This window comes from Drosophila serrata, unplaced genomic scaffold, assembly GCF_035046125.1.
Source record: "Drosophila serrata isolate PLE 108 unplaced genomic scaffold, ASM3504612v1 contig_240, whole genome shotgun sequence".
In the NCBI taxonomy this organism is placed as follows: domain Eukaryota; kingdom Metazoa; phylum Arthropoda; class Insecta; order Diptera; family Drosophilidae; genus Drosophila; species Drosophila serrata.
In genome coordinates this window covers 4,977,675-4,996,851 of record NW_028257138.1, presented here as the reverse complement: position 1 = coordinate 4,996,851, position 19,177 = coordinate 4,977,675, and the positions used below count along the sequence as shown (strand labels likewise).

Genomic DNA, 19,177 nt, shown 5'->3' with positions numbered 1-19,177 from the left:
AAAACCCCTTACGCCCCGCCTGCTTCCTCATTTTTGGCAAACGATAATGAGACTTCGTGCCAAATTATTTAAGAGTTGCGAGAGAACAGCGGAGGCGGCACTAAAAACACAAAAGTAAATCAAAAATTTTTACTGGAATGTGATTAATAAAAGCACAGCACTTAGCCAGATTAGGCTCACAATGGGAGTAACAATTGTTAATTACATTTCGTTCATTCGTTTCATTTAATAGTAGAATAGAATAATAGAATAATGTACAAATGTTGCCATGAAGGTGAAAAGCCTGGCCTCGATTTTAAATTATTTTACACATTAAATTTTCGCGGTTAGCGTTGGAAATGGAATTAATGGCAAAGTCGCCGGCTTCATCATCATCATCATCATCGAGGTCGTCGGCGGCTTTGGTGCTGAAATTGAATTTGGCAGTGACTGGGCCACAAACGCTAAAACCGCGATCAAAATCTATGCACGCACCCACCGGCGCACATTCATAAAAGAGTGAGAGAGAGTTTCCCGTCATTCCCCCATTTCCACTAGGATTCTAGTCAGAATCCCCTCCAGAATCCCCTGGGTTTTTCCCTCCTGTCTATCCAGGCGATTTTGAAAATCTGCGTACAACCCAAAAAAAGGGAGAGAGGGAGTGTATGAGCTCGTCCTGTAATATTCATTTGAAATGCGCAAAGTGTTTTGTGGACTGCGGCATTCAGAGTCATATATAGAGAGAGAGAAACTCTATGGTTTTGGTACCATCCCTCCAGGAAAACACACACATGGGCGTGGCCATGAGCTTAAGCCTTATAAATTAGCGGTTAGATTGAGCGTCATAAATCGTGCGATTAATTTTAAAGTGCTCGGGAGGCGGCTGTTTGTTTATAGAGGACCCTGACGCTGTTTTAAACCCAGAAATTGTCATGTTTTAAGACCTCTGACAGGCAAAGGTTGACACTTCAAAAATTTGGCATAAATTGTAGAGAATTTGGTTTTTAATTACATGAAAGAAATTTAAATAAAATGCCATTAAATAAAATATAAGCTAGAAAGTAAATAGTAACCTTGATATAAATGGTTTTCTGAAATATAAAACTATTTGATTTCTAAAAAAAATGTATAAACATATTATAAGTCATTTAAAAGCTCAACTTATTGTTAGTTTGGCAAAATATTTTTGCTTATAAATAACATTTCAAATCAAACAAACCAACTTGAAAGTAAACAAAAACTCACACGTGAACTTTCGACTTTTATGGTTAAATAAAAAAGGAAACCAACGTCGAAGAGCCGAAGTGCATTTATGTTACTCATAGAATTATTTTTTTTCTTATTTTGATAACTTTTTCTGTATTGGGTTGTAATATAATTTAATACTTAAAAAATTAAGATTACGGTTTTTATTGCAGATAGAAATATATATTACTTTAATACCTACCAGAAAGAAAATATGTGTATATTTTATATGCTGGTTTTTTTTGGTAAATCAAAGTTTTTAAAATATCATAACTATGCCAAAAATGCATTAATTTCGGAAAGCGCTTCTGTGCTAGTTTTTAAAATGTTAACAAACCTGCATACTGACATTTTTTAATTTTAAAATTTTAATTTTTTGTAAAATTTTGACAATTTTAAAGACCAATTTAACGGCTTATAAAATATTCAAAAAATTTTTAAAATTATATTTTTCCCAAACATGGCTAGATCGATTCAGCTTTTGATGCTGATCAAGAATATATATGATTTATATGGTCGGAAATGACTCTTTCATCAGTTATCACAAAGAACACCTAAAATATGTCTTTCATATGAACTATAAATCAATATTTTTATATAATACATTTTTGTAAAAAATCTCAATTTTTTAAATATCATAGCTAAGCCAAAAACGCGATAATTTTAATTCGGAAAGCTGTTCTGTGCTAGTTTTTGAAAAGTTAACAAACCTGCATACTGATTTTTAAAAATTTCGAATTTACAATTTTTTGTCAAATTTTGACAACTTGAAAGACCAATTTTAACGCCTTATAAAATATTCAAAAATTTGTAAAAATTATATTTTTCCCAAACATGGCTAGATTGATTCAGCTTTTGATGCTGATCAAGAATATATATGATTTATAGGGTTTGAAATGACTCCTTCTCTGTGTTTCAAGCTTTTGGCTGAATTCATAATACCTTTCAAAGGTTATAAAAACGTACACTGTATTAATAAATATTCGCTTGAATTTCTGATGAATCATGGCCTCCGTTCGAAGCTTAAATCGTTAAATCCTCTTCCAAAAAAAGAAAGGAATAATCGACTGACATGTGAGGGCTTAATTCGCTGTTCCCACATGAGAGCGCTTAGCCGATGACAAGTCACTAACTCCGGGATACACGGATCTCTTGAAGAAAAGCACGCCTACCTTACGAACCCCTGGCCCCGGCATCTTCACTGAATTTATGTATCTAATTAAAATGGAAGCAAAAGTGAAGTAAAAACGGAAAAAGGGAGGGTCCAGGAGTCCCTGAATCGAGCGAAACAAGGACGAACACAGGCCTGTACTATGTATGCTAAGCGATTCGCCTAACTTTGGTTGGCATAAATTCTGCGAGTTGGTTGAGGGGTCAGGTTGTGTGGAGGACGGGCACGCATTATGTTTGTTTATGCTCGAGAGCTGCATTTTTATGTTCTGTTTGGTGGGAGTGCTGGAAAAACAGGACCTTCGGCCACTCCATCAGCCGGTTGGGGGTCCAGGACACTGCACTATACAGCAGCGGGATGTCCGCAATCAACTGGGCCCGAAGAGCCCAAGCATTGGGTGCCCCAGAACAACAACAGTGCACATTGGTTCCAAGAATACCCTTTTTACTGGAAAGAACTAAATGAACATTTTTTGAGAATTTGTTGCGGAAAGAAATTCCCAGAAAAGCAACTAACTAAACAAAGTTTATAACTTTTCTAGAAAATAAAACTTTAAACAAAGTTTTCTGTTAAATCCTAAATCCACACATTCAGCCTACATTGCGTATGAGTAATATTTCTGTACTATATTACTCATACGCCTTGTTTACTTCATATGTATTGTTTTCTCTTTATAGTTTTACGTAAACTAAAAAAAAGCCTCTTAATTCCTAAATTCAAACATATAGACAACACTGCGTATGAGTAATATTTGTTTAGTATATAACTCATACGCCGTGTTGACTGCATATATTGTTTTCTGTTTGTATCACGTTCCTGAAATGTATCTGCATTTGCCGTGTTGATTCTAGTGAATCGAACATTTCACCCGTTGTGCATTTTGCCAGAAATCGCATTCGACACGCCTGATGAGCCATGAAATCTCTCGAATTTCCAATTGACTGCAGTTCATTTCAGTTGTATTTACAAGCAAAACACAAGGAAGGTCATACTATCTCCGTTGTCTTTGAAGCATATTATTGATATTGTATAAAGTTTTGTACTTTCTTGAGGTTCCTGAAAATTATCAGCATGATAAGTGTGATAAGAGGCGGTTAGTAGTCATGGGATAAGTTCAAGGTCATCATGAAAATGGGATGTATGCATAAGGATGTATCCTAGCTTTCACTTAGCAGCAGATCCTGTAAAGAGTAGGGATCGTTTAAAGAGAATATTCCTTTAATGAGGTATTTAAGTTATAAACAAATTTCCCATTTGGAAAACTCTTGAACCACTGTGACTGGAAAAACTCTCTCCTCCCTCTCTTGCTGCTTGCCTTTTAGCTTAGCTGTTGGCTGCTGGCGTTGCTTTTTAATAAAATTAGCTCCGACATTGGATGCTTGTTTATGCAGCAGCCTCCAAACCAAGAGGGAGCAGGGAGCAGGGGCTGGAGTTGTAGCCACACCACCCACCACCCACTCTCAGGGCGACCCCGACGACCCTTGTGATGCACAACCATGGGCAAAAGGAGTGTGCGTGTGTGTGGGTGGGTGGGCTGTGTGACTGCCTGTACTTGACTGCTTATTATGCATGAATTTCAAATGAAGTCGCGAACGTGACACAAACATGCTGCATGGAAATGCGCGCCCTTCGTCCTTCGTCCTTCGCCCACCAATCCACCAATCCAACAGGCAGGCTCCACACAAAAATTTACACATTCGCATTGCGATATGCATTTAATATGAGAGTGAATCGTGCGCTCTGGCTCTGGCTCCCAGTTGAATTCGTACACAAAATGCCCGAAAAATTGAAAAACACATCAAGCCCATTGAGAGCTAAATGTGGAATATAGGACTGTCTAACCGGCAAAAGCTGGGAGTGGAAATGGCCAAGACGATGGCCGAAAATGTTATGCGTAATGAAATTGGGCACTTTGGGTGTTGATTTTTTATGGCTCTTAAGTGGCTCTTAGAGCAAACGGAATGGTTTAGGTTAGGAAAGAGAAGAAGACTCCATTCTGGGTCAATTGAAATTCTGGTGATCTGGTTAACTTTAAATTAGAGAGATATATCATATCAATAATATCTAGGGAACTTTTAATTGTAAATGAGAACTGAGAGTTTGTTTTGATATTACATCTCTAATATACTTTGAAAGGTTGTTCCGAAAAGGTTAGAAGAATGTAAATTATTTCGGTATCGATTTATCTCTGCATCATTTCTTAACTTAAATTTTAAGCAATTAAGTTTTTATCCCATAAAGAGGTCTCATTATCCTAGATAAACTTTTGTTGTTTAAGCCAATTTCTGTTGGCAATTAAACACACTTTTGGCAGGCGGCAACTTGGCATCCATCATCTTGAGAAGTCGGATGTCGGATGTCGACGTCGAGTGTTTATAATGCACTCTCAAAGGAAGCGTTTACAGTTATTTTCCTGGCTTAATGATATGCAAATACATACAAACAAAAGACGACGGTGATGACGACGAGGAAAGCAGCGTGAGCCGTTAATTGTCTTGCCTTTTTGTTGTTGCCATCCCGCTGGGCTGGCTATTAACATTTAATTAAACGCCTTTCGCTTTCACTCTGGCGTTTCGCCATCAAAAGTGCGAGTGACATAATTACAAGCCAGTTACACACGTTTTTCTAAGCGAATTTCCGTTCAGAATTTTTGCCAGCAAGGAGTGTAAGCCCTTCTTCGTCTACTCGCAGGATGCTCTGTCATGTCCGCTGCGTGCATTATTGTTTAATTGCAATTAGTGCCAAGCAGGAAGCAGCGGAAAGCGGGCTCCAAAATGATAATAACGAGCCGTGTGTCGGCTCATGCATAATGCAAAAGCTGAGCCACACACACATTGCAATTAAGTTGCGAAAAGCTGGCAAGACACGGAAAGAAATTGAATCGAATCTTAAGTAAACTTTGATGTATTGAAATTTTAAATATTGAAAAATATCTTAGATATTTGGGTTACTTTCTGCTATCAATAGCAAGTATACTTCCATTTTTTAAGGTTCTTACAAGACTCTTGAAAGTAATTATAATAATTCTAATAAGTTCAATTGTATTCTAAGTTTTCAAACCTGCTTTTTCTTGCCGTGTCCTTTACTATTGTGACTGATATCCTTCTCCTAGTGTCTGTATTTGCTCCTGCTGGTGTTGTTGTTGTTTTTGCTGATGCTGTCGAACGGCGTGTTGAAAGTATCTCTTTGGCAGCCAAGTCGAGTCTCGGGCCTTGAAGTGTGTGTTGCCACTTGAGTTCTCCAGCTGCTACTTCTCGTCCATGTTCATGCCTTCCACTTTCCTTGGGCTCCCCAGCTCAGCCCAGTCCGCCGGCAGCCCATCCCTGCTCGTCGTCCACTTCTCTGGCAGGAGAGTGCCTGCCATCCTGCCATCCTGAGAAGTCGCCTTGAGAGTGTGTTAGATTATTTTTATGTGTTTTGCTTGTGCCTTATTTTCGCATGCCTAAGTAGTTGGTTTAATAAATTGCATTTCCAAAGGTGGCAAGAGCGAGAACGAGAGCGAGACAGAGACAACAATTTACGAATTTCTAAAATTTGAATTGCTAAACATTTGGCAAAAAGTTGCTTTCCCCTTGACTCATTGAATAAGTTGATATTTTGTTTTCCTTGGTGGCTGAACGAGTTAATTTCTCGCTTTGGTTTTTTGGTACAGTTTAACATTGAATTACTAAAGAAATCACGTATACGACGTGGTGGCGCAGTTGCGCAAAGCAAAAGGAAATCCCAGCACACACACACACACACACACAGAGAGTGCATCACAATGGTAATTAACAATTTACCAACACCCCGTGTATATGTATATATACAAACAATTCGCTCTACATCAAGGTTAAAGTACCCTGCTCATAAATATTTTAAAGCCAACTGAAAGCGGAGCGAAACAGAGGTACAAAAAAAAAGTAAAACAGAAGCACTCAGCATTCAAGGTGCAAAATGCGAAATGAAAAGTCCAAAACGTGGCAAAACAAAGGGGGCAGGAGGCAGGTGGCAGGAGGCAAGAGTCACCTCCCCCTCACTTCAACGAAAACCGAAGTTAAACAGTTTTAAATCATGCAAACGACGACCCTAGAGACAAAGGACAACGACGACGAGGGCGGAGGACAGAGGACAGAGGCAACAATGGTGGCCGGAGAAATCAAATGTCAACTTAATGCAAGGACAACTGCAGCTGGAGAAGTTTTGTGGCTGACGCTCAAGGCCAAATTGATCAGGCCCGAGAGCGAGCTAGCGAAACTGGGTCAACACACACATACGCATATAGCCTGCACAAATAAGTTGCCAGTAACTAACCCACAGTTGCCACAGCCACACCCCTGACACACACACACACTATACCTGGAAGAAAACTACACTTTCCTGACTGCCTTCTAGGAATTGCTCGGTCTCATGCTTCATTCAATTAAATCGCATTTCGGCCTTAATTATGCCTGATTTGGCCTGATAAATTAGGCCTATAGTTCTTTAACAATGAAATGTTGCAACTTCATTTAGATATTAAATCAATCGATGAAGTTGTAAGCCGATTTCTCTGTACACACATTTGGTAGAGATATTTTATCAATAGATATTGTTTTTCAACAAGAAAGGAGGTTTTAATTTTGTTGTTTAACATATTTTGGTACATTTACATATTTTGGTACATAATAGAAAATTTTCTATATTTTTATCAATAGATTTTGTTTTTCAACAAGAAAGGAGGTTTTAATTTTGTTATTTAACAAATTCTGATACTAGCAGATACATTTGAATTCTATATAATGTATAATAAACCTTATTTATCCCAGCAATAAGTCCATAACATTAAGTAATACAGAATATGTGTAGATATATTTAGTTTGTATATTTATCTAAATAACAGAACGATTTCTAAATAACCAAAATAATGTTATTTGCAATTCACTTCAAATCACCAACGCATTCTCGCAATCGAAAACAATCGAATCAAAGTCGTGACAACTTAACAACAACCTAAAATAAAAATGCTATTGATATATACCGAAAAATGAACGATTGCCTGCGAAACGTGACATGAAACTTGACCAGAACAGAAGCTGTCATATATTTTCGTGAAACAATTTCAGAGTGAAACATGTAACGCACTCTCATGTAACGTCGTCACCAGCTTAGTTGCTTATTAGTGTGTCACTTGTCACAAGGACGAAAAGGGGACACGTGGACCGAAATTCAGTATGCCGAATCCTTCATTTCCACACGATGGCATCACATAACACACTGTCCAACTCACCTGCGACCTGCATTGCCCTGCATATTAATGGGCTTGTAATAAACACAATCGTTCACCTTGACAGCCTGTGGGTTTGGTCAGTCCGTCAGTGGTCACCGGTGGTCCTTTCCAAGCGGTTGGTCAGCCATGCCAAATTCATGGGCCTCATGCCTCTCCTTTCCTTTTCATCCTTGCGGTCCATGTCCCCTGTCCTGATTGCATAATTTAAACGCAATTCCGACATGAATTCGATTGCCCGACATGAATCCGAGGAGCTGCTGAAGCTTTTCCCTTAGCAACCACTATGGAGCTCCGGCTGTGGCTCCGGCTCAGCCCGGAGACCCGAATGCATTTATGAATGAGTTGACACACACTCACTGGGCTCAAATTTTGCGGCTGGCCTGTCAATATTTGTCCCCTGGAACAAGCGGTCACACCTTTTGTTGCCGCCCGTCACTCCGCCTAATGGCGTGCAAATAGTTTTCACAATTGAGTTGTCAATTTTCTAGGGGGACCAAGAGTTCCGAGTCCTCTAAGCTCGTAAATTCCTTAGAAACTTTTTACGCTCATCTCAAATATTTGTCATTGCCCATTTTACGGTTTGCTTTGGCACAATGTAGCCGCCACAGTTCCGACACCTCGCCGGTGTGCCATGGAGCGGAGGAGGAGTCCTCAGCCCAGTGGCACTTAATGACATTTTATGGCTGCCCCACCTAGGAGAGGCCACAGCCAAGAGCGTGTGAAGGTGTCCTGGAACAGGACCAAATTGGTTGGGTGTCGAGGTAAATTTCTGTGGAACCTGGAGAGGACTTGTATACCTTGGCTTACAATTTGTATAGAAAATCTTATTGGGTGCTTAAAATTAAATATTTACCAACAGTATTTAATAATTTATAATAATTTTAATGGTTAAAACATGTAAACCATGTGGAGCAACACTGCGTATGAGTAATATTTCTTCATTACATTACTCATACGCAGTGTTGTTTAAACTTAGGAAACTTTTTTATATTTTGTTATAATTTTTGTGTAAAATGAGTTCTTTCACTTTTTGATATAAAATAGATGTGTTTAATAAAAAAATATATTAAAATCCCCTAAAGAGAAACAAAGTTTACTTTAAATACAGAAATACATTTATTAAAAATGTCAAGTCATTGGAAAATAATTAATTTATGCAATTCACATCGATTTAAATTTAACAGTTACTCAGGTATTATAGAAATCCATGTTTACATATGTATTTTGCCGCTTTGTACATGAACTTGTTGTTTAAAATATAAAGAAAATGCATAATAAAAATTTAATTTAAAAAGTAATATAAACATTAAAGACTTCAAAGATAAAACTTCCACCTAATAAAACCAAAATTCAGCAAATTTTGTAGACAAATTTATCTAAAATATACCAATATAAATATACCCCTTAATTATATACAACATTTAAAGTTAATATTTTGCAATCAATTAAGCTAAAAGGTACGCCATTAACAGTATTCGAATGGGTAATATTAACTACTACCATTTTGCGTGGCTCTCCACATGACACATTTTCCGAAATTTTCCGGTGTCGAAAAATCGTTTCATTTAGGAGCTGCGAAATGAATTCGACCAATTAACTGGCTGCCGAAAACTCATCAGGCTGCCGGCGAGTACATGCCATTTTTTTTAATGGCTTTTCCGGTAATGAGCCTGCCGCTCCGGCCCAACTGCCAATAAGTGAGCCCGGTTATTAGTTTAATTTGCCAGAGAGTGCCATAAATCAGCGGTGGTTGTAATTGTGATCCCCCACGTAATTTGTAACTCTGAGAGAAGGAACCTTTTTCTGCTTAAATTTATTAAACTTCAACTAATGGGGGGTATTTGTTTTTTTGTATCGATTTTTACAGAAAGCTGTCAGGGACCGCATGAGAAGCGACTGCTGAACCACCTGCTCTCCACGTACAACACTTTGGAGCGACCGGTGGCCAATGAATCGGAGCCTTTGGAGGTGAAATTCGGACTGACACTGCAGCAGATCATCGATGTGGTAAGTGGTCGTGGGGATTAACCCCAAATTTCCCACAGAACTATATATAAATATATATAGTGAACAGCTAACAAATATTCCAAAAAGCATCTAATGAACATGTAGAACTGAGAGTGATAACTGCCAAGGGGCACTGAGATATTATTGTTACGTGAACAGGCTTAAAATTAACAATTATTGATTGCGTCTCTTATAGGATGAAAAGAATCAGATTCTGACCACAAATGCGTGGTTAAATTTGGTAAGTGACATGTACCCGTCGTTTCTCTGTGTGTCACACATCACAAAACTAAATTTTTTTAGGCTTGCGATTGCGATTATTTATCGTTTTTGAGGTTTCCGTTTCCGTTTCAGTTTCGCCATTTTCTGTTTCAGTTTCCGCAAGCGAACAAGCGACAAACTTTTGTATAACTTGAACCACCACAAAAATCACACAAAAAGAATATATGTTTCTTTCTTTTTTATTTGTTTCATTTCGTTTCTCGTCTGGAATTTGTTTTTGGCATTTAATAATTATTGCCCCACGGGGGCTTCTTTATCAATAAATAAATACATATTTGCATATGCATATGTGTTGTCTCAATATGTCTGTGTGCCTGTTCATTTGAGTGCGATGTGTGTATTGAAAAATATATATATTTATATATTAATTTTCCCTCCGTTTGTTTGTTCATTTTTTTGACATTTTATTTTACAAGGGAAATCCTGGGCGAGCGAGTACATTTCAATTAAAGGTAACTGCAAATAAAGGGAACACAGTTCAAATTTAATCCAATCATGAAGAATTAATGCTGACAAGGAGATGGGCACCTGATTTCGGAGATTTCTTTAAAATATTAAGGCTATGATATAGTATCTGATTAGCCTGGGGTCACTCCTAGCTTAGCCTTATCTCGACGCATCCAAGGACCTTTGATTTATACAAATTATACTTGGCCCCGACAGGACAGAAGGATGATGATAATGATGTTTATGGAGGCTGCCCCGAAATGGCATTGCTAAATTGGCAGAAATTGCCCGGGCAGACCATAAACATAAACAAATAAATCAAAATAAAGGACCCCAAAAAGGACATAAATAAAATTTATATATTTGCAAAGCGACAGCCATTCCACGGGCTCACCTGAAACTTCTCCACTGATGGTCAGTTTCGACCCGGAAAAATGTAGGTGAATGCCGGAATGGGAAAACCCTTTTCAAAACAAAAAAATAGCAAAAGAAAAAAAGGGATGAATTAATAGCTCCTCGTGGTACGGATCCATGTCCAGCGGCGGCAGATTTATGTTTAGCCGTCAATTTTCAATTTTTCTCGAACAAAAAATGAATCGCTTTTGTGCCTAACAACTTTTGAAATGTACTAATTGTCGTTCCAATTAAAAAAACAACGACTACATGACCATGTTTTCAATTGATTGCATTTAATGAATACCGTTTTTTGTTCTCCAGCCTCATGCTTAGTTTATGTTCCGTCCTGTTTTGCTTTGTGTAATTTCCATTTAGTTTTTTTTTTTTTCATTCATTGTTTTTGTTTATATTTATTTATCCATTTTGGTTTTCCACTGATTGTGTGGCAAACGTGAAATGAAAACATTTTACATATAATTCCCCGGAAACACGCGGCACGCCGTTTGAATAAATGTGCTTAGTGGAGGGAAATCATATTCGCAGGATATCACAGTTGTGTCCTGTCCGTCTGTAATCCCCCTTGGTACAGTGCGTTTCATTAGTGAATCGATCCCAGAGGGTAGCCCCCCAATTCAATTTAGATTAATTGCAGAGCAAACTAGGTTTAAAATCAAATATTTAGTATGATTTGGTTTGTGGTATTTATGAGTTATTTCCTTTTGCTGAGTCTTATGGGTTCATTCCCCCGTTTTGGGAGTCATAACCTTCAATGGGGAATTAGTCTGCTCCATTAAGTGCATTAATCGATTGACAAAATGATTTACAAGACCCGAAAACCCTTTTCCCCTTTCTCCTGTTTGCAATTATGTTTTACTTGCATTTAAATTTACGAGCGTGTGTGTCTGGGATGTGCGAGTGCAAATGCCTTCTTTACGGATTATGTTCGATATAAACGTATATATTTATCATATATTTTTGCTGGGTACATGTCATAAAGCGTTTTCTGATTAAAAGGCAAAAGCCGCAATTAAAACGCAACCAAAACAAGAAAAAAACAAAAAACAAAACCAAAAGCAACAACTAAAGTCGTGTCTTGCATGTTGTTTAAACGAAGTGCATTTAAAAAAGTGAAAGATAAACATATATAAAAAACAAAAAATCCAAATCGGTGTTTTCTTTGTATCTATATCTATATATCAATGTATCTGCATATTGCGCAAAAAAAAAAACACAACTAACAACCTAAACAGCAAAAAATCCCATTAAAAAAATTAAAAGAAAAAAGAAACCGAAAAGATATCGATGAAGTTATGGCTTTAATGTGCTCGCCTTCAGGAATAAATTATATAATTAAGTCTCTCTCTCTCTCTCTCTCTGTCACAAATCAAATGCATTTTAATTTACACGATTAAATATGTATGAAATAATTTGATTTATGCACTAGGCAATCGGACAGATGGATTGCTGGTTGGGTTTGTGAGAATTGAAACCGCAGCCCGTTGATTTCCAGTGGCATAAATTATAAATCGATCCGAATGGGAGAGAGATTTATGATTCCACGAGCCCTGACATTTTCAACGGCTTCAGCGTTTGTCAATTACTCAAATTGCAGCAAACTAATAATGAATGTCCTTCGCATGAATATATTCCCTGGGCCGGGGATTACTTACTGACGGACCGACAATTGCCAAAGTTTGCCAAGTATTCAAGGCGACCACGTGCTGGTGGTTACTCCAAAGGCATGTCCTTCTCCTCCTGATGATGATGACGATGATGACGGGGGGCTGTTGCAACCTAATGCCATTGAGCAGGGGAGCAAGGTCGCAAGGCTCCTTTGGCAGGACATTAAAATGCACATTGTGGCCCGGGCGTCATCAGCACGAGCATCAAAGTTAAGAAAAATAAAGTCATTAGCATTTTTCGGCTAACACCAAAAGGACTTTCCACTTTTCCTCCTAATGACTTGCCAGGTTGCAGCCACCACAAAAGCCACCTAAATGACTCCATGGTCCATGGTAATATGTGTGTGTGTGTCAAAAAGGAAATGGCCAAAAGGACACCGCCCCCTTGTCCCCTAGAAAAACATTACAAATTTTTTGGCGATAGTCCGAGGGTGTAAAGCGAACAAGCTTTCATGGCGTTTAATCTGCTGTCCGGGGTGTGTCCAAAGTCACAAGTCAGAAATCGGATTCTAATGCAGATTATTTTGGCAATCTGTGTGGAAATTTTAGCTTTTCCCTAGACTCTGTTACAAAAGGGAAACATTTAGCTGATAGCAGTGGAAAAAATAATGAAGATTAATTCGGACTTGGCCTCGTTAAGACCCAAACAGAAAGCTATATAAAATGTTTGGCCATTAAATGGTTCAATTGAATTTGGTAATGGTTTCTTGAATGTCTCAATATTTATGTGCCTTAAAATTGTTTCTTTTAAACTATGAAAGCTTTGTGGGAAATTTCAGATTAAAAACTAGATTGAAATAACTTCAAGAGATAGACAAAACAAGAAGTCTTCTTAGGATTCCCTCTAGTCAGTGTTCTTAGCTTTAAAATCCACTTCTAATCCGAAGTTTCTAAAGTCATTGACTTAAACCCAAGTTCTATATAAACAAAACCCCTCTCAGAATATATTTATACATGTACAATTTTAGAATATTAAATCCGCAAGTCAATTAACTTGCTTCTAAGCTCTTTCGCACACGAAATCTGAGAGTGTCAAAAGGGGGCAAAAGATTAAAAGTCAAGGCGGTGTGTCGCATCTATTAGCGTTATCCATTGATATCACATAAGCAGCCCTTAACAGCCATTATGAACATACTTTTGCCCAAATTATTACCCCGCCGGAGTTCGACAAAGTCATTTGCCAGGAACGCTGAGCAAACTGTGCTCCGAGCTCCGATGAGCTCACTTATCGCCCACTCATTTGTCTGAGGGCTGCTGCCAAGGCCAACAAACTTCGTCCTTGAACCAGGAGGCAGGATACCGGGTCCTTGGCTCATGTGCATAACCCATTTGTAAGCAAACACAACAGCAGCAGGAGCAGCAACAAGAAAACTTTGGCAATGGCATTCATTCATTCATTCATCACAGAGTCATGGGTGAAGGGGGATCGAGAGAGAGTGCCCAAAATCGGAAATCTGAATTCGCTGTTTGTTGCCACAGACGATACAACGGCAATTGTTGGCTCATTAGAAACTCATTTAAAAACAATTTGGCACGTTAATGCAAAATAAATCTATAGCTTATGCACGTAAATGTATCTGTATCCGAGGAGCAGACGTGTTTGCCGCGATTAAGCCAAACTCAGAGTACAAGGTCTGCTGCAAATGGTGCTTTAAAGTTGCCCCAAATACCAAACCCAAAGTGTCATTAGTATGCGTCAATGTCAGGGGCTCCACGTCCCACGTCCCCACGTCCCCACATCCCACATCCTATATCCTGCTGTCATAAACATGAAATTTGCACAAAACCGCCATTTTTATAAGGTGTCAACAGCAAAAATATGCTACAAACACACACTTACGACCCACATTGAAGAGGAAGTGCCTGCATATTGGCTTAAACGGCAAAACGAAAATGTTCCCTTTGCGAAATGAATACCGGATTGTGGAGCAGGAATCATTCAGGTCACCAGACCAAGTCCTTGTCCAAGGATGTGGCTTTCCATCCCGCCCCTCCTTGCATATCATTAAGCAGAGCCCCGCTTTTGCTCCTGTTTGGTCCTGAATCTTTTTAATGGCTCAAGTCGTTATTGCAGCTGCTGTTGAACTCGCCCACTGTTTTTGGGTTTCTTTTTTTGTCGTCTTGAAGGGGGTTTTGTATCCAGTAAAGGTATACTTTATAGAAGGGTATATAAGTCGAAATTTAGTGAAAAATATGTAACATATTTAACTCTATTAGATGCCTTTTGATAACACTCTTTTGGATATCTTAAATTGAATTTTTCTAAGCAGGTTTAAAAAACCTTTAGGGTTTTAATTGAGATTATTATAAGAGGGATTCCTTTAAAATACAGCTTATTCCCACTTTAATGCTTCCTTATTTAGAAGAATTCAGACTTTCTTAAGAAATATTTCTGCAAGTAACTTAATCTATAAACTTTAGTCTAGGACATCCGAAAGTCTAAGCCATCTCTTTTGGCCCTATTTCTTTTTTGTTTCTCCACTTTCTTCAGGCCGTTGTGGCTTGTAACTATTTTTGTTTGTTGGTTTTTTGTTTTTTATGTACACTGGCAAGTTATTAATGACAGTCACCTTACCGAAAGGCTTTCACATGCAGATCTGCGGGGCTAGAAAGGAAGAAGATGCATCTGCATTTCAAACGGCCGCCTTGAACCCATCATCCGGATGACTGACTGACTGACTGACTTGGGGACTGACAATGCGCCAGCATGAAATATCTTTAATTAAAATTTTGTATAGAGATAAATGGGTTTTGATACCTAGTTCAAAGTTTTTATTGCACAGCAGCAGCAAAGGACGAGGACGAGGAATAGATGTACACGGCACGGAGGCTGAGATGAGATTGTAAAGTAAATTGGCGCACTGGACAAAGGATCTGAAGGCCGGGCGACCAGCAGATTGAAATTGGGAACTGGAAACAGGGATTGAGATTGAGATTAGGCTTCAAGGCGGAGCTCAAAGCCGCCGCTCTTGGCCAACAAAGTTTTTTTTTTGATGGCATTTCGGCCGGCTTCCCCTGGGTCTCTGAACAAATTGAGTGACGACGAGGCTGAAGCGAGTTAATTGCAACAGCTCTAGAAAGGACTATAAATGTTTGCCCAACCACACTCACACACTCACAGGACACGAGTCCTGCCCACTTGTAACCACTTTACTTTGTGCAAACTTGTGCAAACTTGCAGCCCATTAAAGCCATTCTTCAGCGAGTGCAGCAACAAGAGACTAAAAACTAAAAAAAAAAATACATCAAAAAACGTCATAAAAACAGATGCTAAAAATAAATAAGGAAAAAGGAAAACACACACACATACCATACCCAGCTCTAGAAGGGCAAAAAATAATCCTTGTAAAACTCATAAAACAAATGTATAAACCGAAACTTTCTTTTATCATGCTCTGCTCTTTTTAAACTTTTGACTTAAATTAACTTTTATGCTTTCCCTTTTTGCGTCTTACGTACTATTACTTTTCATCTTTCGTTGAACTTGATTTTCTTGTGTTCTTTGGCCTTAAAAAAATATATAAACAAAAAAAAAAAAACAAACAAATACGTTTGTAGGACGAGAAGAATCAGCTTCTCATAACGAATCTTTGGCTTTCGTTGGTAAGTCTGAACTAAAACTCGTCACATCATAAATCATACGAACCTAAACCCCAACTTAAATCCCTACTACTAGCTTAAATCGTATTTTAAATAATGTGTAATCGCTTTAAATCCACCTACTTAATCGTAAATCTAACAACTCTGGCTCGGCTCCCTCAGGTCGTGTGTCCTGGACACAGGCCTGAGAGAGTCCTGCCTTGTGATTGTAATTTAATCACACACACGACCCTAACCAAGAGTTTTGTCCAGTGTTCATCATCGAGTTTTGTTCGTTGTTAAACATTTCCTGCGAACTCTTCTCCGTTCGTCTTCTATTGTACAAAAGAAAACTCTTCTTCCTCTGACTCTAACTATCTTCTTAAACCCTCTCGCTATCTAGCGTTGGCTTAGTACGTGTGTGCGTTAAATTATTTAAATACCATCACCTAAATAAGTACCATTAAATAAGAGCTTAAATACCGTTTTAAATCGCTTAATTAAATACATAAAAACAAAAACCCACAGACACACACTTTAATTTCCGCTATTTCCTTTTTATTCTCTTTGAATTTACAAAACTCTTCTAATTAGAGATATATTTTAATAACAGTGGCATCTAGTTTTCTTTACCAGCGAATCAGAATCTCTTTTTGACATTTTCATTTAGAACTCGATTCGGAGTTGGTTTTCATTTATATTTTTCTCCTAAGAGCAACTAAAAACCAAACACATAAACCTCGGAAAGAAAACACACAAACTCTAAACAGAACCCTAACCCAAAACACACACAGAAAAGCATGCAACGTGTATGAAGTCCCTAAAAATTAGTGTTTGTCCTGCATGTCCTTTGTGTGAAGGTATGAAAGAGTGTTTATCAACGTGAGAGAAAATGAAAATAAAGAGCGATGATAAGTGACAACGGAAGTGTAAAGATGAGTAAATTGACGCGACTGGGTTGGTATTTTTTTATACTCATAATATACGCTTACTTCCGGTCCTGTCAATTTGCGAAATTAATTAAATTATTTATTTAAAACACATTGAGAACGTGATATGGTATGGAATTCTTGTAATTTCGAACACAAAAATACTGCATACTCTGGGTGCATCGATATTTATGATTGATGCACCCGCTTTTACAAACTGTCCGCATTCCCCCGCAAATTGTGTTCAAATGTTTGTCAATTTGCCACTCGCAACCACCGCAGCAGGCTGTTGGAATTCCAAATGGATGTCCTGCCCCTGGCTCGTCCTTCCACCGATTGTGTTGTTCTGCTCGACGGCCCAATTATGCCGTCAAATAGCAATTAAAACTGGTAAATGAACGCCCAGACCCATCACAGCCAAAAAGCTCGTCACGGAATAGTGCAAAAATCGATGAATTTGTTGCAGGAAGTGAAGCCATTTTTAAAACGTGTTTTTTCGAGGCGTCAAGGCTACAGTTTATGTTGCAGCTTAAAATTGTTTATTAATACTTAATTGAGGGTTTTCTTTTAATTATTAAAAATATATAATAAAGAAAAGGTGTGAAAGGGATTGTTAAATTTTAATAATTAAAAACCTTTATTTATCAGCTATATTGTATAGCGTTTAAAAGCAATTTAATTTATTATTGAAACCAAGATAAGATTGCATTATTTACAATTTAAAATGGCCAATTACCTTTCGTAAAAATGGCAAAAGTTATCTACTAATTGAAACAGTAAATCAAATTGAATGTAAGCCTATTACAAAACGTTTTCACAATTCCATTAGAAACCGAAGAATTCCAAAAACTTCACCTAGTTTTGTGAACCTATTTTTGGGGGCTACCATTCAATTTTTAACGAAGTTGTCGCCATAAGCAGATTGGATATTGACACCGCAGGAACCCCAGGATTTCGAGTTGCGGCAACTATTCCGCAAAACAATTGCCACATTTGCAACAAAATCTGTGTCCTTCCGCAGGGACATCAAAGCTGGAAAATGATTTTAGGAGCACGCCTCACCTCGAAATGCGAAAATGGGAAATGCGAAATGGAAAATGGAAAACGGTATATATGGCACATGGGGATATGGGAGGCATCTGTTTTTACAGCTGTCATAAAATGCCGCCTGAACGAACCAAAAAAAAAACTTTTAAACTGTTTTAAAGCCAGGACACGACACTCGTATAATTTAATGCAGCACGAGGCCATCTCGTGTAATTAAATTTTTGTGATTTAAAAAAAGGGATTGTGCCAGAGGGGTCGTCGGTCGTCGGGTACAATTGCTTGCTCTAAAAATGCCACAAATGTGTTAAATTATAAACATAACAACGGCGGCAACAACGGAGCCATGAGCCAGGGCAAAGGCGAAACTAAGTACTAGAGGGGAAAACTTTGCCGCTTTTATGACACGAACATGAACCACTTGTAGGAAAAGCCACAAAACACAGCGGCCAGGCAGGCGGGGAGGAAAATCAGGACGCGGCGGGACAGTCGCGTTGCATGCAACCGCAGAGTGCCACAAAGCACGGAGAAACTGTTTGAATGCACTGGGGAAAACTATAGATAAGCTTAAAGGAAATACCTAAAAATTTATAAAAAATATCTAGCAAAAATATACAATTAACTTGAGACCTTGTAAAGTAATTTTAAATAAATTAAAGGTCATCATGCTTCTCCTTTCGTTTGTGTCTGCATAGGGTAGTACTTTTAAAGAAATTTAAATATAAAATTTAAAAAATAAAGTTTTCTTGCTGTCTCTCAACAAACTGTATTAGAAAAGAGCAAACGAGGAACGTTGATAAAACTTGTCTCATGTGTGGTGGCTCTGTAGGCGGGAAAACCGGGAAAAGTAGGAAAAAGCGGGCGGGGCTGATACTGACTTAACTTGAAATTGTTGTCAAGTTGCACATTTTGCAGCCGGTAATAGTGAGTGTTTGCATGAGAGTGTGTGTCTATTGTTTGAGCATGTGTGAGCAATAGCTGGCCAATCAGTTGGCTAGAAATAATTAAAGCTAGTGCCTTGTTGTGCAACTGTACTTGTTTATGATAGATTAGTGTGCCCGTATTGCATGCCTGCATATGCATGTGCTCAGCGTAGATTTCATTTGCGATTCCTTACTTTCTTTCCTTCTGCTCCAGACTTTCTTTCCGCCTCCCTCCCTTCAACCGG

The 19,177-nt window shown here is 38.3% G+C and overlaps 1 protein-coding gene across 15 annotated transcripts in view; it reads left to right on the top strand.

The window, feature by feature from the left end:
* Nucleotides 1-19,177, top strand: part of nAChRalpha6 (nicotinic acetylcholine receptor alpha6) — a 106,909-nt gene that overhangs the window by 61,966 nt on the left and 25,766 nt on the right. For 6 of the 15 annotated variants that reach the window (XM_086830748.1, XM_086830744.1, XM_086830738.1 and 3 more), the window contains exons 3-4: nt 9,511-9,650; nt 16,016-16,060. Coding sequence is in view for 11 of the 15 variants with exons in the window: in XM_086830744.1 (XP_086686870.1) it covers nt 9,511-9,650; nt 16,016-16,060 (185 nt within the window). In the remaining 4 variants the exon portion in view is untranslated. Of the gene's footprint in view, nt 1-9,510; nt 9,651-9,846; nt 9,892-16,015; nt 16,061-19,177 lie in introns of all 15 variants that reach the window. The other 9 variants (XM_086830742.1, XM_086830741.1, XM_086830750.1 and 6 more) reach the window with 2 other exon arrangements.